The sequence below is a fragment of the Puma concolor genome, chromosome B1 (assembly GCF_028749965.1).
Source record: "Puma concolor isolate L17-30 chromosome B1, mPumCon1.1.hap2, whole genome shotgun sequence".
In the NCBI taxonomy this organism is placed as follows: Eukaryota; Metazoa; Chordata; class Mammalia; order Carnivora; family Felidae; genus Puma; species Puma concolor.
In genome coordinates, this window is record NC_141670.1 from 42359470 (window position 1) to 42386285 (window position 26816).

At 39.6% G+C, this 26816-nt stretch overlaps 1 protein-coding gene across 4 annotated transcripts in view; it reads left to right on the top strand.

Moving 5' to 3' along the window:
* ZMAT4 (zinc finger matrin-type 4) overlaps positions 1-26816 on the top strand; it is a 356120-nt gene that overhangs the window by 178903 nt on the left and 150401 nt on the right. For all 4 annotated transcript variants that reach the window (XM_086703632.1, XM_086703634.1, XM_086703636.1 and 1 more), the window contains exon 4: positions 12929-13085. In XM_086703632.1, the coding sequence (XP_086559758.1) occupies positions 12929-13085 (157 nt within the window). The remainder of the gene's footprint in view (positions 1-12928; positions 13086-26816) is intronic.

The following is a 26816-nucleotide window of genomic DNA, read 5'->3' on the forward strand; positions in this document are numbered from 1 at the left end:
ATGTTTTCACTCATACATGAAATTTGAGAAACTTAACAGAAAACCACAGGAGAAGGGAAGGGGAGAAATAGTTTCAAACAAAAAGGGAGACAAACCATAAGTGACTCTTAAAAACAGAGAAGAAACTGAGGGTTGATGAGGGTGAGGAACAGGGGAGGGGAAAATAGGTGATGGGCAGTGAGTAGGACACTTGTTGGGATGAGCACTGGGTGTTGTGTATAAGTGATGAATCACAGGAATCTACCCCTGAAACCAAGAGAACACTGTATACACTATATGTTAGCTAACTTTACAATAAATTATATTTAAAAACAAATAAACAAATAAACAAATAAACTGCGCCTGGGTGGCGCAGTCGGTTAAGCGTCAGACTTCAGCCAGGTCACGATCTCGCGGTCCGTGAGTTCGAGCCCCGCGTCGGGCTCTGGGCTGATGGCTCAGAGCCTGGAGCCTGTTTCCGATTCTGTGTCTCCCTCTCTCTCTGCCCCTCCCCCGTTCATGCTCTGTCTCTCTCTGTCCCAAAAATAAATAAACGTTGAAAAAAATAATAATAATAAAAACAAATAAAATAATAAATTAAAAAATTAATATTTATTTATTTTTGAGACAGAGAGGGACAGAGCATGAGTGGGGGAGGGGCAGAGAAAGAGGGAGACACAGAATCTGAAGCAGGCTCCAGTCTCTGAGCTGTCAGCACAGAGCCTTACGCGGGGCTCGAACACATCAACCGTGAGATCATGACGTGAGCCATGGTCAGATGCTCAACCGACTGAGCCACCCAGGCACCCCAAATAAAAAAATGTTTATGTTGAATACATGTTGAAAGAAAAAGAATTTGTATATATTGGACCAAATAAAAAATATATTTAAAAAATAATTTCAGTAGTTTTTAATTTTTTTTTAATATGGCTATTAGAAAATTTAAATGTGACCATATTTATGGCTTAAGCTATATACTCTATGACAGTGCTGTTCTAGATACTGGGCATATAGTATTGAATAATTTAGTGGTAGGAGACAGATAATAAATGAGAGATTTTAAATATCAAAACCATATAATCTTAGAATGCAAAATAGGTGTTGTGAAGAGTGTAAAAGAGGGGCATGCAGTGGAGAGGCACTCAGGCTTGAACAGAAAAAAGGGGAAAAGAACATAAAAGTAGGTTGAGAGACAGTTTGGGGATGTAATTTGGAGGACAAGGTTACCAGATTTGGGGATACATTATGTTTAGGAGATGAGGGAAAAGGAAAGAGGAATAAATCTTAAACTTATCTGGGAATGATTATGAAAGCTACATGTGACACAGTTTATAAGGCACCCAATATAATGCTTGGAACATATGACTCTCAGAAAATGGCAGCTGTGCTGATGTTTGGAGTCTGAGGGTGTTCATGATGATGGTGAATAGTGCCGCCATGAAGGAGCTCTCTCTGGCATGGATTCGATTACAATTTTAAGGTTGCTTCATCACCATCTAAATCTTAAAGTGATGTCCCAAACAGGCAATAAAACTTTTCATTTGGTAGATTTTGATATGTCCAGTGTTTTTAGACATTTGTCTTCTCGTCTTCCCAACTGCCTCTCACGCCATCTTTGTTCTCTCTGGCACATCTGTTTATTGGTAACAATTTTGTTAGCTACTTCTCTTTGTTAGTGGGGCTTATCTAACTTATGTATTTATCCTCTCTCAGGAGCCCTGGCTAATTTCTCCCTTTTGGGGTCTTATAAGTACTGTTACCATCTGTTTAAATATTTCTTCAGTGACTGAAAAACAAACCAATGCCTTCCAAATACCAAGTGCACACAGCGAATTCTATATCCCTCCTGAGTAGAAAATCTTCCTTCTCTCTTTCTTTTATTGTCAAAATGACCATTTCCCACCAGTACCATGGAAATGGAGGATTTCTATCCACTGAGTGTGTGGTTTCTATCCAAGTGACAGGGTATGTATCTTTCTAGTTAATGGTGGATGGTGGAAAACAACACTCATGCTGGCTTTAAAGTGGACTCTGCAGATGTAGACATTGCACCTTTTCCATAGGCTATCCCGACACCACCCACTTTTAGCCAGCAGAACACATCCTTATGTGGGCAAAGTCACACTATAACATGTTATTTCCACTATATACATATCAGTATTGGGTATGAACTTTATGCCCAGTGACATTTGTCTTTTCCTGAGACAAAGCAATAATGTTGATAAAAGAGCAAAGGGGAGGTTATTTTATGTGGGATACAGATTTGCATGATTGAGGTAGAATTGGTTAATGGATGGTCACTTCAAGTCATTCCTTCAGCAACTTGAGAATGTCTTGTTTATCAAGACCCATGGCAGACAATGGAGATGGAGGGAAGTATAATTCCTAAATTAATCTTGTCCTCAAGATGTTTTTGGAGAGATGGTTCTAAAAAACACTAATAAGGGGCGCACCTGGGTGGCTTAGTCAGGTAAGCATTGGAGCATGGCTCAGGTCATGATCTCATGGTTTGTGAGTTTGAGCCCTGCATCGGACTTTCAGCTCTCAGCACAGAGCCCACTCCAAATCCTCTGTCTCCTTCTCTCTCTGCCCCTCCCCCACCCATACTCTCTTTTTCTCTCCCTCTCTCTCAAAAATAAATAAACATTAAAAAAAGAAAAAAATACTCAAAAAACAAAGACCAAGATCTAATCAAAATTTACAGCACAGATACTAAGGATGGGGAGACGTCAACAGTGAAGATGTAGGCGAAGTTCACAGAAATCTTGAAAGGGCTCCTGGATAAAATGGACCTTGACGTCTGGATGTGATTGAAATAGACTGGGAGGAGAGAGAACAGCATGACCTAAATGGAGTGGAACAGGACACATGGGAGAGACAGGGGAAGACAAGATTGCTCAAGACCCCGCAGTCAGGCAAGAAGCATGACTGCTGGGTCTTTAGGTCCCCATAAAGGAGGAGAGAAGGGAAAGAGACATTCTTCCTATTCTTGCCTCTTTTCAAAGTTAAATATCAGAGTATATGCAACAACATGCATCACGCTGGAAATATTTTCATGTGTTAGACATTTCATCATACTACAGGGCATGCACTGAGAAGTTCAATTACTTCTGCCTCTAGCAGGGGCTTTCGGATGGCTCTTGCCTGAAGGTGTAGCTTCGTAGCAGCTGCAGGTAGAGTTCCATGATAGCCTTAAAATGCCTTTAGCCAAAATAAACATCAATGACCAGCATTCCAAGGGTAGCCAGCTAGTACTCAGAGGAATTCCAAGTATTACAAAGGAGCCCACATGAACAAAATGATTCACATTATTTTTTCCTTTCTCAATGGATCTTCCTCCAAGCAGAAAATGCCCAGAAAAAAAAAAAAAAAGGAAAGTTAGGCTTCTAGTGTCATTTCTTTAGGCTTTTGAAATCATTTAAATGACATCTCTTAGGGTTTTTTTTTCTATAACAGCTTTATTGAGGTATAACTCATATATCATAGAATTCACCTATTTAAAGTGTGCAATTCAAGGGTTTTTGTATATTCAGTAGTATAACTATCACCAAATAAAGTTGAGCATCATCATCACTAGAAAGAAACCCCCTTAGTGTTTGCTCCCAATCTTCCCTAACATTTCCCTCCCTGCTCTCCTACTCCTTGACAGTCACTAATCTACTTTCTGAGTTCTAGATCTTTCTATTCTGAAAATTTCACATAAAGGGAATTGTACAATATATGATCTTTTGTGATTGGCTTTTTTCACTTAGCATACTGTTTTCAAGGTTCATGTGTGTTGCGGGCATGTGTCAGCACTCAAAAATTTTTTTTTCCTGTTAATATGCCATTGTATGGATACAGCACATTTTATTTACCTGTTCTTCAGTTGATGGCCACATGGGCTGTTTCCACTTCTGGGCTATTATAAAGTATACTGCTATGAATATTTATGTACAAATTTTTAGGTAGACATGTATTTTTATTTCTCTTGAATGGAATATACATTCATTTCTCATTTTTCATGGTAGTTATGCTGTATAAAGTCACCAACTCGGAATGAGTAAATACTGAGCCATTGCTTCTAGAGGGAATACAGGGTTAAATGCCTGCAAGTTGCTGGTCACAAGACTTCTGTCCACGGATCAATACATAAACTTGTTTTATGTGTGTTTCTATTTAAAGATGCCTTATTTAATATATTCCTTACAAATGATTGATTATGTGTACTATTTCTTTGCAATAAAACCCTAGCTCAGAAGACTCTTACACTTTCCTGACTCTGAGTAAAATGGTAAATCCCACTGGCTTTTAGCTTTATAACAATGCTGTCAATTATGCTTTCACTATCCATTATTAGTTCATGAATCCACAAATTTAGCCACTTTTCCATCTTTCCCATAGCTTTGTCATAGAACTTTCTGGAGTGGTTTTACATTCACATCAACAAATTTCCTCTTCCTTATTCTGGATGTACAGTATTATCAATTAACGTAGAACTCACAGCCAGCATCACCATTACTCATGACTGAATGAAACTTATTTAACACATGTGTTTACTCTGTAAAGCACACCATGATCTTCCTGTGCTTCCGAACACTAGACAGCGCTTCAGCATTACTCTTGGGGATCATTGTAGGCAGTAAAATCACCAACAAAAATGCAAAAAATGTGGCACTAAATAGACCATGAAAATAACACTTGTTTATAATATAAAAGATAAGAAGGCAGAACATTGCCTTGTTCAACCTCAGCTGGGATCATGTATGTCAGGTGACTCAAACTTTCGGTCTCTCCACACATGCCCGTGAATGATGACAAAAAAGCCATAAGTATTGATTTGTGTAACCACACATAAGTATTTGCAAGTAGGTAAATTAACAAATGCCTATGTGTGAATGACAAAGGTTGACTATACCTAGAAATGGAGTTGTTGGGTCATATGGTAACTCTATGTCTCAACTTTTGAAGATGGTTTTCCAGTGTGGGCTGCTGAATTTTACATTCTTGCCAGCTGTGTGAGGGCTCCTAATTCTCCACGTCCGTGCTAATGCTTTTTATTACCTGCCTTTTTCATTCTCACCATCCTGGTGGTTATGAAGTGATGTCTCCTTGTGGTTTGATTTGCATTTTCCTGATGGTGAATGATGTCAAGCATATTGTTATGTTGTACTGGTCCTTTGTATATCTTTGTAGAAATGTCTATTCAGATCCTTTGCAAACTTTTAAATTTGTATTATTTTCAAATAAAGTAAGGAGACCAGACTTTCAATAATGGGCAGAATGACTAGGCAGAAAATTAATAAGGGAATAGAAGGACTGAAAAGACATAAAACAACTTGACCTAACAAACATGTATAGAATTGTCTAGCTCTCCCTTTGTTTCTGTCAGTTTTTCCTTCCTGAATTTTCTGTGTTGTTATATGCATGCATATATATAATTATTGCGTCTTCCTGATGGCTCAGCACTCTAATCATTACACAATGTCCCTCTTTATCACTAGTATAAATTTTGTTTTAAAGTTATACTTTGTTTGATAGTATAGCTGCTACAACTTTCTTGTGGATGCTGTTTGCCTGATATAGCTTTTAAATCTTTTAACTTTTATCTATCTGTATCATTGAAGTTAAAGTGTTATCTCCCCTAGAAAACATATAGATTAGTCATATTTTCCTTTTTATCCAATCTTATCATTACTATATTTTGATTAAATTTATATTATTTTCAAATATAGTGTTATTTTTGCTGCAGTTGGATTTATGTCTACCATTTTACTTTTCATTTTTATGTAGTAATCGTGTCTTTTTTGTTCTCTTATTTCTTCTTTACTACTTTCTTTTGCCTGAAGAAAATATTTTGTACTGCCACATTTTAACTGTTTTAGTGACTATTCCATATATTATTTTGGACTTTTTCTTTAGTGGTTGCTTTAAGGCTTACCCTATACATCTTGACTTATCGGAAATTTATCCTAGCTTAATTGTACCCAGATATAGAAATGTTACTCCTGTATTGCTGTTTTTTCTGTTCCCCCTTTTTGTGCTGTTATTATTATGCAAATTGGATCTATTTCTATTATAAACCCAGCATTATATTGTAATAATTGTTAATCTATGCAATTTTATATGTTTCAAAGAAGCTGAGAAAAACAACATGAGCAAGCTATATTTCAGCGTTTGTTATATTAACCTTCTTATTTACCCTTTCTGATTCTTGTCATTTGTTCCTGTGGATTTGACAATTTCAATATGGTGTCATTGCCTTGCTCTGGCACAGCTTTGCTTCCACCTACTCTCTTTAGTGTTGCTATTATCAATACATTATATTTGTATATGTTATTGGCCCAAATATAAAAAATAAATATTTTGCATATATACTCTTCAATTAGTTAATAAAAGAAAGAAGAGATTTGCATTTATACTGTTTTTTTTATAACTACATATTTGCCTTTCTTTTCTTTTCATAAGAATTTAAATTGTTTTCTGATGTCACTTGCTTTTAGCCTGAAGAATTTGATTTAGTATTTCCCATAAAGTGGATCTGTTAATAACAAATTCTCTTAGTTAAAAAAAAAATCTCTAAATGTCTTTATTTCACCTAAGTTTTTGAAAGTTTTTTTTGTTTGTTTGTTTGATGGATTTCTTTTTCTTTCAGTGCTATGAATATGCTACCCTTCTGACTTCTGGCCTCTAGTGTTTCTGATATGAAATTAGCTGCTATTCTTATTGTGGTTCCCTTGTATGTGATGAGTTCTCTTACTCTGCTACTTCAGACTTTCCCCTTAGTTTTGGCTTTCAGCATTTTTACTGTGATGTTTTTGGGTATAGATAATTTTGTACTTATTCTGCTTGAATTTTGTTGCATTTCTTCGACGTGTACATGGATGTTTTTCTTCAAATTTTGGAGGGTTTCAGTCGTTATTTCTATGAATTTTTTTTCTGTTATTTTCTCTTTCTCTTCTTCTGGTATTACCATTTTATGCGCATGTTGGTATACTTAATAGTGTCGCACATTTCTCTGAAGATGTATTCAATTTTCTTGATTTTTTTTCTCTCTCCTCTTGGATTGCATAATCTCTATTGATATATCTTCAAGTTCACCAATTCTTTCTTCTGTAAGTTCACATCTATTACAAAACCCCTGTAGTGAATTTTTCATTTTATTTACTGTACTTTTTAACTCTAGAATTTCTATCTGATTCTTTGATGTAATTTCTGTTTCTTCATTGATATTCTTTTACTAAAATTTTTAAAATGTTTATTTATTTTTGACAGAGAGAGAGAGAGAGAGATAGAGCGCAAGCTAGGGAGGGGGCAGAGAGAGGGAGACACAGAATCTGAAGCAGGACCCAGGCTCCAAGCTGTCAGCACAGAGCCTGATATGGGGCTCAAACTCACGAACTGTGAAATCATGACCTGAGCCAAAGTTGGACACTTAATCAACTAAACCACCCAGGTGCCCCATTCGTTGATATTCTTTATTTGATGACACATCGTCATCACCACACCTTCCATTACTTCCTTAAGCATGATTTCCTGTAATTTTTTGAACACATTTGTAATTGTTCAAATCTTTGAAGTCTCGTCAGTTAAATTTAACATCTGAGCCCTTACTGTTGTTTTCATGTGTGTAGGTTTCTTGCATTTTTTATAATCGTTGCTATTGTCAAGAACTGAATATTTTAGTTTATATATTTGTAGTGATGCTGGATACTGATTCATTCCTGTTCCAGGGTTTGTTTTTGTTGTTGTTGTTTGCTTATTTATTTGTCCGATGTCTTGGCTAGGCTATTTTAATAGTGTATACTTTCCCATGATATGCAGCCATTACTGTCACTGCTCAGAGGCTCAGCCTTAGGAATGAGACAGTCACTGTGGGATGGCAGTGATTTGTATAGGACTCTCTTTGACTGTTTCTTTCTCTGATCTCTATTAAGCTGCCTGCCACTACTGGAATCATACTCCATTTTTTAGGCTGTGCTAATTGCTCGATGATTGCTCTATTGTTTTTGTCAATGCCCTGGAGTGTAAATGCTGCACACTGTGATCTAATTAAATATTGTATTTTTTGTGAGGCTAGTTTTTGAGTCAAGTCTTTGAAGTTTGTTCTGACTCCAGAAAGCCTCCCCTGAGCTCTCTCCCTCATTCTCTCTGGTAAGTTAGCGAGCCTATGGTTTAGCTTGTTGCTCTAATGGAGCTATCAGCTTTCTCTTAATTGCTTACCACCAAAGTCTCCATTATTTTTGAGAGGAACCTTAGGCTTAAACCTTTCAATACTCTATTTCAAACAAAGTCAGTTCCTTTGGAGAGGGTTTAGGAACTTTCTGTTCTTATGGAAAAATTTCTGAGCCTTTGCTGCAGAGTAGGGAACAGGGACAGTGGCTTATTTGTACCAGAATGACAACCTTGCTTTATTAGCTAGGCAGAAATGGCAGGGTCTAGTCTTATCAGTTTGTCTCTCCTGACATTGAACCCCTGTCCTACAAGCAAGTTGAAGCAATTGCAGTCAGGGTCCTGAAATTCTTGGTCTGCTATGCCTAGTAGAGAACTTCTGTCCTAGGAATGAGGGTGGGTAGGGGGAAGAAAATATCTGATCTCTTGGCTACATTGCCAAGAATTTGTCTTCTGCATCTTGGAACTAAAGGGTATTAATGTTGGTGTTATGCCTTCCTGATATGCCCTAACTGGAAGCTGATAGGAGAGGGAGCCCTATTTTCTTGACCACAGCCAGTCGGAATGGAGCTTCTATCATGCTTACCTGATGGTTGGTAGGGAGGGAGAGGGTTATTTCTAAAGTGCCATAGACTCTTGCTATTCTTACATATTTTTTGAATAAATATTTCTTAATTTTCTGTTTGCTCTTGGTATAATTTCCAGAGACTTCAACAATGTTTTTATTTTTTATTTTTTAAATAATCTTTAGCATTTATGGTTGTTTTGCTGAGAGTAATTGTACAGAATTTCTCACTCTGACATTCTGGAGGTGAAAGTCCTTCTGTTAAGATTTTGCATGCACCTGAAGGAGAATGAAGACAGTTATCTGAATTAAGTAAAAAAAAACTTATAAAACATAAAAAGGACTTTCAAGACTTGAGTTTTGGCCACAGGCAGCCAGGGTTTTCCACCTTGATTGAATCCTCCTGAAAACTTCTAACCTTTGCAAAATGCTTTGACTATGCAGGCTTAGAATACTCCACAAACTTTTTTTTTTTCTTTCAGCAATATAGACATTACATTGAAAAAGTCTGAAATTTGCCTCCAGTTTGAAACCCATAATTTAGGAAAATATTAGATTCCCCTTCACTTATTTGATAGCTTGGGGCCAATTCTTTAATTCTTTAAGCCAGAAACTCTAAATGTATTCATTGAGGTCAGTTCATCAAACTTTATGGAATTTCTGCCCTGAGTCATATATCCATATTGCTCAGAGTGCAATGGGAGACTCCAGTAAAGATGATATGATCTGTACCTGTAAGAAGACATTAATTTGGGATTTAGATAGCCAAGAATACACAATTAAATTCTAGCACTTTGCAGACATTTATTTGGTTAGTACTGAGATTCTTTCTGGGTAGTTGTGTCTCCACCAGAGTCATTAGAATAGTCAGAGTTGGTGGTCTTTATGGTTGCTTTATGTGAGGTATATTGGATCCTTCAGTAAATATCCAATAAACATGTCCTGCTGGCCTCAAAGGCTGCTTAACTTCTCAAGGCACTATTACAGTTTCTCTATTGTCAGACACTTACCCTTTCTTGGTCCTTCTTCTACAACTATGACATAGCTACATTTCCTGATATTTTCTTGCCTAACCATTGGTTCTTCTCTTCTATTATTCTTCTATTATTCTTATTTGATTCTTCTATATGATTATGTGAATGAGATTTGCCAGGAGAGCAGAAAGCTAGGAATATATATTAAAACTATGATGAAACTAACAAATTTTAGGACACAATGTTCCCCTACTTGAACCCACAAGTTAGTTTATAAATTGCTGATTCCTCTGGTTCTTTTTATGGCCATCTTCCTGACAGTCTGAAAGTTTCTGGCTCACAACGTGACATCCTTGCATTATCTGTCTCCTCTTCTGATCTTCACATCATGCAAATTATTAATCCTACAAACCAACACTCAGTCCTGCTTATTCAGTAAACATCTGTAGGTCCCCCTGGGTGTCAAGCATTGTGCCAGGTGCTGGGGCTTCAGTACCTTCAGAGATGATTTCCTTGATCTTAAAGAAGTTTTGTAGGCTTGTAAGGAGATCAAATATGAAAAAAGACACATGTAATACTTCAGTGTTCTATTATAAAAGAAGTACGTACAGGACACATAGAGGACTCTAAGGTCAGTGCTCAATTTTGCAGGACAACAGAGGGAAGCAGAAAAAGCTTCATCTCAAGGAAGTGATGATTAAACTGAGCCATGAAGCAGATTCTAGAAAGACTGGATTAGACAAGAAGTGATGAGAAAAAGCATTCCAGGCATGAGAAAGGCTTGTTGATGAAAATCTACACAAATAGGCTTAATTTATGTTAGTGCTTTTTTTTGTTTGTTTGTTTTATTTTTTTTGTTTTGTTTCGTTTTGTTTTACTTTACAATTGGGAGAGTGTGAGACTAATAGGAGACTGTATTTTCTTGAGTATACTATTTTCCTTTTTATTTTCTTAGTACCTTCTCCAATTCTCCTGGTCTCAACCTCCTTAAGAAGAGAGAAGAGAGTCATATTCATATAGCACAGCATCTTACATATATGGCAGGTCCTTAAAAATGTGTTGAATGAAGGAATATCATAAATCGATTGATCATTATCCAATTTAAATTCAGCTCTTTGCCCTAGAAACTATTTCTGAGTATACTTCATATACTGACACCAGCCACTTTGTTGGGTTTCTAGCATTTCTGTGGAAATGTCTACATCTTAGAACTACAGGGAGAAAGGCTAGGCTTGGCTGGCACTTTTGATAGAAACGCAGAAGGGATGCACAGATTGTAAATAGGTGTAAAGTGTAGGTTAAGTTTTGGCTTATGATCTTGTTCCTAATTTTAAGAAAAATGATGTGCTTTGACTTATGTATAAGAAGGTGAAAAATGAGTAATTTCAGTATCCACTTTCACTTTGACAACCTTTGTCTCTTTCTTTCTTTCTTTCTTTCTTTCTTTCTTTCTTTCTTTCTTTCTTTCTTTCTTTTTCTTTCTTCTTTTTTATATGCAAGGCCAATATCCTCTAGCATATAGGGTAAAGTACCAGTTGGGTCTTTCAGCCCTCATGAGGTATCCACTCCTTATTTACTGGGCTCAAAACCTTCAGTAATTTCCTGATTTGTAATTTCCTGATATTCCTGGGCTTTACCCCCTGCATGGGTGCTGTGGCATCTCCTAGGCCTGGTTGCAGAAGTAGGTGACGAAAAACCAACTCTTCCTGTACTGCTTAGTCCAGTTAGTTTCCACAGTATATACCACAAAGGTGTAAAAGTGTTGGTGATTTTTTTAATTTTAACTGAGTGTAAGGGGAAAACTCAAAGTAACTCAAAGCTTTAAATCATCAGCAAGGATCACTCAGTGGACACAGCCCCATGCCTTACCCAGGTTTCTTGCCCTAAGTGTTTTCTCTGTCCAGGAAAGGACCTTTAGGGGAGCTCCTCGTCTGTATACAGGATCTATTTCCTCAATGGCCCCCCACCTCTGAACGGAACACTTCTTAAATCTCACCCATTAACTCTGATAAAAGGGTTGGGGAGACACACTAAGATTTAATAATCTGAGGTCAAGAGAATAAATGGCAGTAGGTGCCCCCACACCCCTCACTACACTTCTCCCAAAGACGAACATTAATTATGAGAGCTATTACCGATGAATGCCATAAGGAGGAAGGAGTTAGTTTTCTGACTGCCACTTAATTTGCAAGGCAACATCTCTCTAGCAGTCTGGACATCTTATTGTTCTGCAGAAAATATATAATTCCCTTTTCCCATCCTAGCCCCACCTTCATCCTCTCCTTATGCTATTTTACATTGCATTCTTTGAGCCTGCTTGGAATAAGAGAAGGGGCTATTGTGGGGCCAGATCCTCATCCAAGGCTGCTCTTTAACAAAAAGATGCTTTGCTATGACTGTTCCACTGAGGATTAGATTAACTCCTTATCTGAGTCTGCCTTTCTCTCAGTCTCTAGGCTGGAGGAGAGCCCAAATTTTCATTTTCCCCTTGTATAATATAGGCAATTGGTGATCTTTGTGCACAATAGCCAGGTCACATGATCTGACAAAGGATTTATTTTTTTCTGAATCATGATTCATTTCCATTGTCTTACAAAAGAATAAAAATCAAGCTGGATTTAAGTATTCTGTGCCATATTTAACTAATCACCTTTCCCAAAGAAAAGGAAATTACACACACTCTCCTAGAAAATTCAGCCAGCATGGTCATCATAGCTTTATGATATACACTCAAGTTAATTATGAAAAATGTTCAACTTCCTAAAGAAATCTTAAAAAAGAAAATCTTGAACATGTGGCCATGTATCCTGGTGAGGCTAAAATTGGTGAAAGACAGAGCTGAATGCCAAATGATAATTTCTGCTAAATAATTCAGGTCATCTGAACTCTGATATTTTACTTACTTTAATGAGCATAATGGGTGCAATTAGAGACCATTTCCCTCATGGTGCCAGACACAATGTGCTCTCACCTAATTGTGGGCCCTGTTTTTCTTTGGACAACTCATATCTGCGCATGTGTCTTATATTCCCTGTGTCTGGCAAGAGTAGCCACCAAATAAATGTAGGTTGAAGTCAGTAACTGAAAATGTTTGATAATGATTATCATGAATAAAAAAAGGTTGCAGAGCAAAAACTAGACAATTCAATAAGAAAGTTTTTGGTACGTCTCATTTGCAACAGAATGGAATGGGGAAAAAAAGAAATTTTAAGACTTCGGGTTCTCGCTAATGTTTTTTCTCTCTCTCTCTTCTTTGCAGGGAAGTGATGCTGATATGGTGGATAAGAATAAGTGCTGTACACTCTGTAACATGTCCTTTACTTCGGCAGTGGTGGCTGACTCACATTATCAAGGCAAAATCCATGCCAAAAGGTTAAAACTGTTGCTAGGAGAGAAAACCCCATTAAAGACCACAGGTATGTGTATGAAAATGATCATGGGAGATACTGAAGTCCAGGAACCATGCCTATCCCATTAACTGTGCTTCTTCTTCAGAAGAGGCTGCCTGAATAGAACCTAATGGTAGATAGCCTTCAAAACCTAAAGGAATGGGACAGCAGACTTTGCTGTCATCAGAGGGTTATATATAATTGCACATTCTCATTCTCTCACCCTGGCTCCTTCAGATTAATAATTCAGCAGCTGGCATCTTTTGCAAGGCTGTTTACATCCTGCAAGATGTTGTCTATCATATTTATCATATATTATATAAGATACTATACCTATTACGTAAGGAATGCTATTCTTCTTAGCTTCAGTGTGTAATCCGTATGGAATGGGTAGTGTATTGTGTAGAGTGGGTATATTCACTGTCTGTGTCAGTATGATGCAGGATATCATCCTGCTCTTATCTTGGTGAGGGTGTAGAGGAGGAAAACTGTGGTCTTTAAAATGCTTCTTTGCAGACAACTAAGGTATTCCCACCCCACCTCCCCACCCCCCCACCGAGGTGACATATCTTTTGTCTGTGATTCCAGCCTATTAACTTCGACAAGAAGAAGCTTAATTATTGATAAAAGATCATTTGACCCTGTAATTGCTTAACTAAAATAATTCTTCATAAGTGTATCAAATTATGAAACTAAACTACTGTTGATGTTGAATCAAGTTAGACTGTTTGGACAAGGTTTAAATTATGGTGAGGATGTTACTAGCCTGGGTTATAATCCCAAGAAGCTGGGGATGTATTTCATGATGTCTACTCTTCCAATGCAATTAAAATTTAGCAGTGCATTTTATCTTTTTGTCTAATGAATCATGCATAAATCGTGGGAGTAATTATTTTTTAAATGGTATTTTGGAGATTGGAGAGAGCCTAAAACAATACTTGGCTTTTATTCTCGCCAGTGTTTTCCTTAAGAAAAATATCTTCTTTCACCTAGAGAATAGCAAGGAATCTTTTCACTATATTTTTCTACTTAGATTAACTGAAGGATATTGTTTTTGTGAAGGTGGCTATGACATTCAGATACAGGATGGGGTTGCGAAACACCTGAAATCTGGAGCCGAGCTCAGCTTGTTCCTGGGCACACTCCGTGTGTTAGCATTTTATAAGCAGCCACTCAGTTGAAACTCCTTATTCTTGCTCTCTAAAAGGTTGGATATTCACCTTGTAACCTACTCCCCAACAAATTTCTTAAAATAGACACCTCAAAGAAACCGTCACTGGAAAATTTCTACCTGTTTTCCACGAATGAGTAACTAGCCCATTTGTTCTTTCTGCCTAAGCAGAGAATTGCTGTTAAATTTAATTTTGGAGGTAGTGATGGGAGAGGAGAAGCTGGATCTTTGTTTATCATGTCAATTAGCAAAGGGGAGAGTTATTCTTTCTGTAAGGAAAAAAAACACCACATGGCACAAATGGTTGTTTGTGAATTTAAATACATCCTCCAGATAAGCAAGTACCAGTTTGTTTTTCTGAATTCAAATACCCTCCGAGCTGGTAAATATAACTTGGGGGTAATTTGTTAGTTCCCAACAGTATATTCCCAAGGAAAAATCAGGAGCACTTAAACTGCACCCTTTACTCAATGACTTTGTCTTGGTGTCCACAGAGCTGGCCCAATCCTCAGTATGAGCAAAATCACATTGCCAGTTAGGGAAGAAGGGGAGGGAGGGAGGGTGGGGGGTAAGTAGCTTGATCCACTTGTGGCTTGGGGCTGAGGAAACAGATTTCAGTTGCCTTATGCCTGCATCTCCCTCTCTCAACTAGCTCATGGTTCTTGGGCTGCACATCCCCTTCTGTAGCTCAGGCTCTCACCCATTCTCTTGGAAGCTGCTTACAGCAGAAAGGGTCTTGGAAGATGGGAACACCAAACAGAATTAGAGGGTCTGGGAGGCTAAATTGGTCCCTAGGCTTGGGTTAGTGTCAACCCAGCTGCTGGCAGGGAGCAGAGGAAGCAGTGTATCCTTCTAGAGCCAGATGAGTCATTAGGTACAAGTATAAGCAGAGAGTAGGCATTGGGAGGTGTGGCACGGGATAAGGATTTGAGGGCTTAATAGGAAAGTGGAACCTAGCAACAGAGAATCTGGATACAGAGATCCTGCAGAGACTCAAGCTGGGTACCAGCATTGGGAAAGTCTGGCAGGTGGTAGCAGGGCCCTGGCTGCAGGCTGGTGAAAGTAAAGGCTGTTGAGAGAGTGACAGGACACCATTATTTAAGACAAGAGTACTGAGCTGGAAGTCAAGTATAAGGAACAAATCAGGAACCTGGTTTCCAGACCAAGGATATATAGGTTGAGGCTTGGTCTTACACACAAATTCAGTTACTGCAAGTAAGGATAAGGACCTAGAGGCACCAGAAAAGAATACCCAGTCATGGGCTTCCTGAGCTACTAAGCTCAATCCCTCCAGTTTGTGAATAGAGTCAGGATTGCCTGACGTTTTTTCTTGCTGCTGGAGGCCAAGCCCAGTGGCCATTCTTGAAGGACATCACCCTCGAAGCTGTGGCTGCCCGATGCACATCTAAGAACTTCTCTGCATACTCCATCAGATTGGCTTGAAATTATTTCTGTAATGAAAACCAAAGGAAAAAAAAAGAACACATAAAACCCAACCAACTGAATTAAGGTGCTAGAGAGAAGCGAGTCCCCTGCTCAGGGATGCTGTGTAAGCTACCCCTCCAAGAATAACAGGCTCTTGAACCAGAGTGATTTCTGGGTAGGGATAATTGAAGCACAAGTCACTGCTTCCCCCAGCTACTCCGTCTGATGAGGGTGAGCAATCGGTATCTGTGAATCATTACCTTTCCGCCTACGCAAGATGTGCTTTGATCAAGCATCAACTGGATATCCTGCAGAATTATTGCAGTTTGAGTTGTCTTCTCCAGATGGGAGCATGTTTACTAGAATTTCTGAAAAGCTTGACAGACCTGCTGGGACAAATACCAGTTCCCATTCTTGTTGCTTAGTGCGTTTCAGAATCTCTTTTCCTGTTCATGCTTTTCTAGGTCCTGCTGCAAGATGAAAGCTTGAGGAGAATTCTAGGCCCCCCTGTTCTCATAGGGTCAGTGGACCTCAGCATGGAGGTCTTGGCCAAATCAGAGGCTGACTACCTGCTGTAGTCAGGTCATTTGCCACACTGTGAGAAGGATTTAGAGGAGGTGTGGGTCAGAGGCCAGAACAGTGAAGGTCATGAAAATCCTCTCTTTAGGGAGAGAATAAAGGAAACAGGGGTGGTTTACCATGGAAAACAGATTGCTCAGGGGCAAATCTTTGGAAAGTCATCATGGGAAAAAAGAGATTTCTGGGGTGTGTGTGTGTGTGTGTGTGTGTGTGTGTGTGTGAGAGAGAGAGAGAGAGAGAGAGAGAGAGAGAATGTGTGAAAACATGTGACTATGTATGAGAATATGAGTGTGTGCATGAGTGTGAGTGTGTGAGAATATGTGTGTGTGATTGAGAGTGTGTATATGTGTGTGCATGTGGGAGTATAGAGAGTATTTGTGAGAATATGAGAAAGTGTATATGTATGAGTGTGAGAATATGTGAATGTGTGTGTGAGGGAATGTGTGAGGATATGTGTGTGTGTGAATGTGTGTGAGACTATATGAGAGTGTGCATGTGTGAGTGTGAGACTGTGAGCATATGAGAGTGTGTGTTTGCATGTGTGCATGAGTGTGAGAGAATTTGTGAGAATATGTGAGAGTATGTGTTTGTGTATGTGTGTGTGTGCATGAATGTGACTGTGTGTGTGAGTGAGGGAGTGTGTGTGTGAGCTTGGATGCAACAAATGTACCCAATGAGTAGGTAGAACATTAAGGAGTCAGATCTGAGCTCAAGATAAGAAAAAGATTATTAAGATTCAGAGATACTAGATTTCTGTAATGAAACCAAAAGGAAACCCAACCAACTGAGTCAGGATGGCGGAGATGGCAATGCCTGCTCAGGTACTCTGTGTAAGCTGCCCCTCCCAGAGTAACAGGTCCTGGAGCTGACATAGGACTGGGGCGTGATGGGTGACAGGGGGTTGGGGAGGGGTGTTGAAGCAGAAGCTGGCTGATACTCCACAGGGCATTTCCTCAGGGGGGTCCAGCCCGGGACATTGGCCTAGATGACATTTAAAATCCTTCCAACCGGATTCTCAGCCTGATACTACCTGCAGGCTTGACCCACTGAGCCGATAGGCAGAAAGAATGTTGGCCTGGGAGTCGGGAGATAGGAGCCCAGGCCCCAGCTTGGCCTAAGGTGCCGTGTGATCTCTGCTAGGTTCGTTCTCCTTTCCAACCTCAGTTTTCTCATCTGTCATTTAAATCTAACACTGGATGTGTTTACCTCACAGGCCCTTTTGCAGAGCAAACAACAGATTTAAAGAGCTTTGGAAAGTAGAAGGTGAACATGTGGTAAATAAGTTGATGGGGGTGCAGCCCAACTCCTTTCTTCTACCAAAGACTGACTTCCTGGTTAATGTGGGGTTGTTCAAATACTACCTCGGGAACAGCACACAGGGACATTGTGTGTGTCTCCTTGGAGGCAAGTCTTTCTGGGATGAGTTCCATGAACCAAAGCAGGGCCTGGCACAGGAGCTGCCCACTGGAGTGAAGCAGCGCTGGTGGGCATGGGGGGAAGGGCTGGCCATGGAGCTGAGGAGACTGCTGGGCGGGAAGGGGCGCTATCGGGAGGAGAGAGACCCCATCACTAAGCTGGGGGCAGGACCCTGGATCTGGAACTGGTAACTGGCAAGTAGATGCAATAGTAAATCATTTTTAGGATGAGACCTCAAGATCTCTGGAGGATAAAAGGAGGAACCAGACACCCCATTGAGAGCCCTGAGAGGGCATAGATCTCAGAGATGTGGAAGAAGCTCTGTTAGCAAAGCAAAACGCAGAATGATAAAGGGCCAGAGGCTGATGCCAAACCTTAGAGGTCAGGCTGCATCTGTTTTAGTTCTGCATTTGTAAGGCTGGGATCTGGCCCTGGAAGCCCCTCACAGGGAGCTGAGTCTGTGGGTGAAAGTGAGCACTTCCAACAGAATGAGGAGGACAAGTAACCAGACAGAGCCATGCACTGCCTGATAGCTTCATTCTGGGGTCCTGGGCACTTCGCTGTACTTTTTCCCACGTGGCTGCCTGGGTGGCCTACAAGGGTATGTTCGGTGACTGCAGATCTGCCAGTGATCGAGCCTCCAGGGCAAGATCACTGACTGTGGGAGACCAAACAGTGGTTTCTAAAGATGTCCACGTCCCAGTCCCCAGAACCTATGAATATGCGTTACACAGCAAGGAGAAATTAAGATTCCCTATGGCATTAAGATTTCTGACATCTAGAATGATAATATAATGAGGTTGTTGTAAGCCACTAAAATTATGGTAGTTTGTTAACTGCAGCCACAGGATAGACACTGACCTAAGTAAGCCCTTGGCCAAAGAAGGCACTTCCGTATGTACCTCTCACATATCCACCTTGGGGAACCTCAAGTGCAATGTAGATAGCGCTCACATAACTCTTGTCAGGGGATTGCCTGAGGGGCAAAAGGTCTGTCTTTGTGTCAGGGTCTATTCCCGAAACACAATTTAATACTATACTGTACAAAACTTCTGGTCTATTTCCTATGATGTCAAGGTGAATTTCTTTTTTTTAAATAATTTTTTTAGTGTTTATTATTTGTGAGAGAAAGATAGACAGAGCATGAGCTGAGGAGGGGTGGAGAGAGAGGGAGACGGAATCCAAAGCGGACTCCAGGCTCTAAGTGGTCAGCACAAAGCCTGATGCAGGGCTCGAACTCAGGAACCAAGAGATCATGACCTGAGCCAAAGTCAGACATTTAACTGACTGAGCCACCCAGGGGCCCCAAGGTGAATTTCTTTTCCTAGAGTGCAGGAGCCTGTACAAGTTAACTTTTCTATACCTCCAACCTCATTTCTTCTATCTTCTCTACACACAGGCCAAACAGGTCTCCTGCATCATCAGCCCTCTGTGTCTTCCCTCCTACCGTCTTATATCCAAGATGCCCTTTTCCCTCTACCTGTTGTAGATCTCAATACATTCATCTTCCAAGGCTCAATTCAGGTCTCATGCCATCTCTGAAATCTATCACGGCTGCTGGCAATACGAGTATGGCATGGGCTTTGAAGTTGGACATATCTGGGTCCCATCCTTTATTAGCAGAGGACTTCACTTGCCTCAGCCTCCTTTTCCCAATCTGTACAGTGGGTATAATGCTATTACTTATGTCAAGGGTTTTCCGTGATAATTACACAAGCTGATTAATAGATATAAAATGCTTATCACAAAGAGCTCAACCAATCTTAGTTCTGTCCACTGAGGAAATGGAGCTATTTTTATTTATTCTCCTCTGAACTCTGTGCCATATAATTTTGCACTTAAAATATCTTACTGTCCATTGTCCAAGGCCGTGTCCCTTGGGTGAGTTTTCTTCACCCATTGGTCTATAAGCACTCTTCACAGAGGAACCACATCTCCACAGTTATTCTGAATTCTGCCACATTCCCATACACAAGCTTGCCTGCCATGTTCTTCTCCATGACAGAGAGTGACAGAAAAATGTAACCTGGTGTTCAGTCCATGCTTGAGGACAAGTACAAGCGTACAAGTATGGGCTAGGGTATGAGGTCACAGAAACCTGGGGGAAGAGAGGAATCAAAACAGCCACAGAAATCTGCCAAATGAAACATTAATCCAGTGTGATTGGACAGACAGGAGGAAGGGTAGAGCTAATAGAAGTAAGCAGGAGACCATATTTGAACAGAGGTTAAATTGGAGGATGGGAGAAATAGTCTGAATGCCCAAACGGCTGGCCACTGAGGCTTTGGATTGTGTGCTGGGGGCTTTGGATGTGTGTTAGGAGGGAGCTAATAAAGGTGCTGTCCTGGCTGTCCAGGGTGTGGACTAGCTGATAGCAGTGGTATTAGGAAGAAGCACAGCCAGTGCAGAGGCTGGGGGTGGGGGCAGATATGAGCTGTGAGCCCTGAAGATCTTAAGGTAAGGATGAGGGAAGATCAGGAGGTGGGGAGGAAAGTTGAGTTGGGAATCCAAGGGGCATCAGACATGTCAGGTCTGACAAGCAGGAAGAACAAACTCAGGGCTGGGTGACTCTGCAAAATCCATCATTGTCTGTGGCCTCAATTGCCCTAGCCTCATGTAAGGCAGTGCATGAGCTCAACAGACGCTTGTAGGTTTGTCACTGATGCTTCAAGAGGTGGCTGTGGGAAGTCTTGGCTGGCTCACAGTGGAGCTTCTCATTGAGTAGAGGTTCAGACAGCTCCAGTCCTTCTAGGCTTTCTGGCCAAAGGTAGTTCATATTATGTGGAGCGTGGGTCCTTCTGCTGGTGATTGACTCACCCAACAAAGCTGGAATTCTCAAACAGAAAATGTCCACCCTAAGGGATAGAAGTAATTTCTCTGTCAAAGTTGAAATTCCCTCTTTGGGTATCTGCTATAAGGGAATTCATAGCATGGAGGGTTTTTTTTTTTTTTTTAAGTTTATTTATTTTGAGAGAGAGGAAGAGAGAGCATGCAAGGAGTGGCAGAGAGAGAGGTACAGAGAATTCCAAGCAGGCTCTACACTGTCAGTGCAGAGCTTGACACAGGGTTCGAACCCATGAAATGTGAGATCATCACCCGAGCTGAAATCAAGAGTTGGATGCTTAACCAACTGAGCCATTCAGATGCCCAATAATATGGAGGTTTCATTTCATTATTTTCTTAGCTTAGTTCCCCTTAACAAACATCTTGTGTCCTGAGAATAAGAAAGTGAATAAGACACTCCTTGCACTCCAGAGGCTCCCCATGTAGTAGGAGAGAACACAGGCACTGGAAAACAATATATGACACAGTGTGAATGTCTACAAATACAATAGGATATTGAAGAGAGGTCAAACTAATTGTGGTTGGAGATGTCTGAAAAGAATTTATGAGGAGAGACCTTAAGTAAGGCCTTAATAACCATCTAACCAGTGGGGATTGTTAGGGAAAGGTCTCAATTCCTCAAAGGAATCCTTTTTCTAGACCGGGGTTTCTCACTCAGCAGTATGACATTCTCAGTTGGGGGAGGGGCTGTTCTGTTTAGCAGCATCCCTGACCTCTACCCAATAGATTCCAGAAGAGCCCCACTAGTTGTAACAATAAAAAAAAAAAATGTCTCTAGACATTGCCAAGTGCTTCCTAGTGGGCAAATCTGACTCTAGTCAGGAACCACTGATCTAAATCAGGGATTAGCAAACTTTGGCCTGAGGACCAAATCTGACCTGCTGCCTACTGTCTGATCTGACAGCCAAAAATGTTTGTTTGTAAATGGTTTAAAAAAAATCAAATATTTCGTGACACAGGGAAAGTATATAAAATTCATATTTCAGTGTCCATAGATAAAGTTTTATTGGGACACTACCATACACATTCACTTACCTTCAGTCAAGACCATTTGGGGGCTACACTGGCAGAGCTGAATAGTTGTGACAGGATACATATGGTCCACAAAGCCTAAAATATTTGCTATGTGGTCTTTTCCACAAAAGGTTTGTTGATCCTGACAGCGAATGATCTCAAGGAAGAGGCAGCACAGAGAAAATGGTGCTGGTGTGGGTTTATACACAAAATGCCAGCATTTTCCTGGGCTGTACACCTGTGAGGAGCAGGGGAAGCACTGGAACAGGGATCAATGGATTGATGTGACTGAGGGCAGAGGAATGTTTGAGACCTCTACATTGGGGAGGTACTCCGAGAACTGAGAATGAAGAAAACCCAGGGTCTTCCCCTTGTTGAGAGCAAGAAAGGTCTCCAGAGAAGCTATAAGACTTGAGTGACAGCTAATGTCTCCAATAGGTCTAAAATTCTAAGATATTTGTGAAAACTAAACAGATAAATATTACCCAGATTTTGCCAACATCCTAATATAGTTGTAATTCCTGAGTTTTAGTACTTACTTGAAATCTATCATTCAAACTATATTAGTTTCCTAGGGCTTATGCAACAAGTTATCATAAGTTGGGGGGCTTAAAATAACAGAAATTATTATGTTATAGTTCTGGATGTTGAAAGTCCACGATCAAGATGTGGGCAGGGCTGTGCTCTGTCTGAAGGCTCTAGGGAAACCTCCTTCCTTGCCTCCTCCTACCTTCTGGTGGCTGCTGGCTTCCCTTGGCATTCTAACTTTGTGGCTCCAATCTCATATGCCCATCCTCTCTGTATATCTCTGTGTCCTTCCTCTTACTTTAAAGACACCAGTAAGGCCTGCCCTCATTCACTATGACCTCCTGTCAGCATAACCGATTACATCTGCAAAGACCTGGTTTCCAAATAAGTTCACATTCTGAAATTCTGTGTGGACATGAATTTGAAATGTGAGGGGGGGCACTATTTAACACCTTACCCAAGCCAACTTCTTTTAAGTGATGGTACATGACACAGGTCACAGGCCCTAATATTATGCTTGCTAGCTAGTGTTTTTCCCCTTTTTCTCATGATAAACCCATACAAACAAGATAATTGAAACAAGAATGGGACTTTGTTCTTACTCAAAATTCTAAAGAAGACATCATTTAGCTGTTCTTAAAATTTTGTTTTCAAAAGAATATGAATTGTGTAGTAGAAATCCGAAGCATAGGAAAAAAAAAGTTTTAAACCACAAGTATTCCCCCACCATCTACCATTAATCAAAGTGAAATTTTAAGATTATCTGTAATCTCAATAGTTAGGTATCGTATTTAGGATTAACAAGAAAATTAATTTGCGTTTGTGGTAGACACGTTAGTCATCCAAAATCCATTTGCTTCCTGCATTCCCCAGACTTTGAGTTAATCGTGTGTAGATGTAATGTGCATTAATTTAAGACCAGGCTACAAGACGGAGGAGGGCCATTCAACCTACATTAGACTTTTCAAGAACAAGAAAGATGCCTTTATTGTGATACTTTGGGGTATCTGATCTATCCTGGTTGATTCATTGTCCCTTAAAGTTACTGTTTCACATATAAACTTTTATGAATACATCTATCATTCTTAGCAAAAATGGATATTGAGCACTCTCTTTTATGTAATTCTCAGACATCATTGGTTTGACAGGAAATGGCATTAGACTCAGCAGTAAACTTTCTTTCATTTTTGACCCTTAAGAGTTTGAAGTTCTTGTGATGTGTGTATGTCTTAACAGTAGAAGATTGAGAGAATAGTTTTGAAGTGTGTTCCAGAGGCATTACAGCATAATGGCTCTGATGATGAGTGCATGTAGACCACTTCCTGGCACATAGTAGGCATTTAATAAATATTTGTTAGATGAGTGGAAATTGGAAGCATACATGAGAATAATGATAGGCATTTAAATTATATAGCTTTGTTTTCAAAGTAAGTTACCTTGGTTATTTAAATTTCAGTTAAATATAATGATTAAAAGCAGTGGTTTTCTAACTTTATAGGAAGCGTCTTGAGTGTCCACTTGCTTCGTTGAAAGAATTTTTTTTTTCTCCTGGTAAAAATAGGTGAAATACAGAGTAATGTATTTTAACAATGAGACTACTGCCTAGGTTAGTGTCACAAATCCTTTTAAATAGCATATAAATGAAGGCTCTGAAGTCAGACTCAGTTTTACAATTGGTATACCTGTGTGAACTTTTGCAAGTTATTTTATTTCTCCAGCCCTCCATTTCATATTGGAAAGATGATGGTAATAATTAGATACCAGAATTATTATAATAAAGGAGACAGTATATGTAATACTTAATATAGCGCCTGCCACACCAGTAAGTGTTGAATGAGTACATTATTGTATGTAAATATATGTAGGTAGGGACACACATACACACAGTCGATATTCATTATTTGCAACTTCTGTATTTGTGAATTCACCTACTCACTAAGATTTATTTGTAACAACAAAATCAACACTCACGGCACATTAATGTTTATTTGTAGACATGTGTAAAATGGTGAAAAATTTGAGTTGCCCCATGGGCATTTTCTTAGCTGAGGATGAATAAGGTAATCCTTGGCCTTTTGTTTCAAATTTCATACTGCAAATAAATGTCTTTTTTTGCAATCTATTTAGTGCCAGGGTTTACACATTTTTGTGGGTTTTGTTGGTGACTTTATTATTTAAAATGCCCCCCAAAGGTAGTGCTGGAGTGCTGTCTAGTGTTTCTAAATGCAAGATGGCTGGGATGTGACTTATGGCAAGAATACATACATTTAACTTAGCTTAGTTTAGGCATGAGTTGTATATTGTTGACTTTGAGTTACATGTTAATGAATCAAGAATGTATATTAAATAAGGTATCTTTAAACAGAAGCACACATAAAGCAAGGATCTATATTGATCAGTGGGTCAAAATGTAACCATATACTCACGTAACCTAACCCTGAATTCATCCTAAGGAGCAATGGTTTGGTCTTTGCTAATTCAGTGTTCTTGGAGACTTCATGAAGAACATAACTAACTATGAATAACAAGAATTGACTATATCAAAAGTTATGTCCATTACATTTATATAAAATTTTTCAAGAAGTCTGTTCATCACGCAAAACTGAATAAAAAGATACAATATTTTAAAGATCCTAGTGTGTAGTAAAACTATAGTTCAGAGGGCAGAATCTAAACTAATAATAGATGATCACAGGGGCGCCTGGGTGGCTCAGTTGGTTAAACGTCTGACTCTTGATTTCAGCTCGTGTCACGGTCTCATGGTCATGGGATCGAGCCCCATGTTGGGCTCTGTGCTGAGCATGGGACCTGCTTGGGATTCTCTTTCTCCCTCTCTCTCTGCCCCCCTCCTCTGCTTGCATCCTCACACTCTCTCTGTAAAAAATACATAAAAAGATCATAACTGATAGTGTTAAAGACATTCTATCAGAAACATCACATTCATTGTTTTACTTACTCTTCATAAAAACCATGAGGTCTAAAGTATAATTATCTCCATTTTACCAAAGAGGGAAGTAAGACTGAAGGCAGAGTGACGTGCCTGATGTTATGTAGTGAAATAATGTAACGGGAGCTTGAACTCAGGGCCTCTGATTCCATGTTTCAGGACCTTCATCTCCAGGTAGTGATAAATAATGCTTCATAAAATGATCTCCAGATTTTTGCTCCCCTAATGAACAGCAGAGTTCACACTCTAAGGCTCTCACTAAGATGATTGGAAGCAGCAAAGCCACAAAGATATGTGTATAAACTTTAAATCAAGCATTTCTCATTTGTAGGAACAGTGAGCAATGTAGGGAAAAGAACAAATAAGCAATGATCTCGTCCACTCTGCTTGTTTGTGTGTAAGTGTGTTTATCATATATTCCTCTTCTGCAATCTTGTTGGTTCTCTCCTTTCCTTCCTTACTTTCTATGGAAAATGAGTGAGACAGAGCTTCAGAACTTTTCCATAAATTTCTATGCCAGACACGGAGTTGCTTATTTGAGTTCTCTGTTGGATGAATAAAGATCAGGGTGTTCTGGATCTGTTTGTAAGTTACATAAATTCAAATTTTAAATAATATATGCACTCCAGGTTCAATAAGCACCTCAGATTTGCATATAAGATTTTGTATACTGCAGCAGTTCTATCATCTGAATCAGGTTATTCGGTTTGCCAACATAGCCTGTCTAGATACCTGTTTTAATAGATGCAAACAATACTTTGTCAAACCAGAGGATCTTCATAGCAGTGCATTTTCTTTTAAATTGGAAAAGCTAGCATGTTCTAAGATGTCATCTCTAGATCGATGCATTTGTTCTGATGATGTCTTTGGCTTTTCTAATTCTTACAAATGCAACAAGTAATAGATTCATATAATTGCAGACCTGGAAGGTGCTTACCCATCGTTATTTCCCAACCATGTTGTTTTCCCGATGAGGAAACAGGCCTAGAGAGGTAAAGCCATTTGCCCAGGGTGATATACCAGGTTGATGGCAAAGAGCTTTCTTTTGTTTTGCAGTAATCTTCCATGATGTCAGCTGTCAAGAGAAAACATACCAATCTGGCCGCTGACTGTAGTACAGCGAATAGGGTTTAAATGCATAAGCAGTGTGAGGCTAGCTAAATTCTTTTGGCCATGACTTTTGTACACTGGATCACAAGCGGCTTGGAGCAATGATTCGATCAAGGCTGCTGTCTTTTGATTTTATATTTGATGACCAGAGAAACAAAAGATCAAAGACTGGATGGATTTAAAGATTTTAACAATGAGACTACTGCCTAGGTGATTTTCACAAATCCTTTTAAATAGCATAAACTCACTTTTCTTTTTTGGATGATCAAATAGTGGTATAAGACAGTTGATGATTTCAGCAGCTTTTATGATGTGGTTATACCTTTGTTCCAGAAAGTGTTCTTTAACACATTTTTATGAAGGAATAGAGTAGAACAATAAAATTGTCAGTTTCCTGTGCTTAAGCTGAAAACTGTCAATAGAAGATGTGGTCAGGGCTTGGAATCCATACACAGAATGCAATACTATTCAGAAAAAACTCTGAGTGAGAGATTTTCTGGCAACTACTCTTAAATCAACTATTAAAGAACCCTAAAATTGGGACGCCTGGGTGGCTCAGTCGGTTAAGCGGCCGACTTCAGCTCAGGTCACGATCTCGCAGTCCGTGAGTTCGAGCCCCGCGTCGGGCTCTGTGCTGACCACTCAGAGCCTGGAGCCTGTTTCAGATTCTGTGTCTCCCTCTCTCTGACCCTCCCCCGTTCATGCTCTGTCTCTCTCTGTCTCA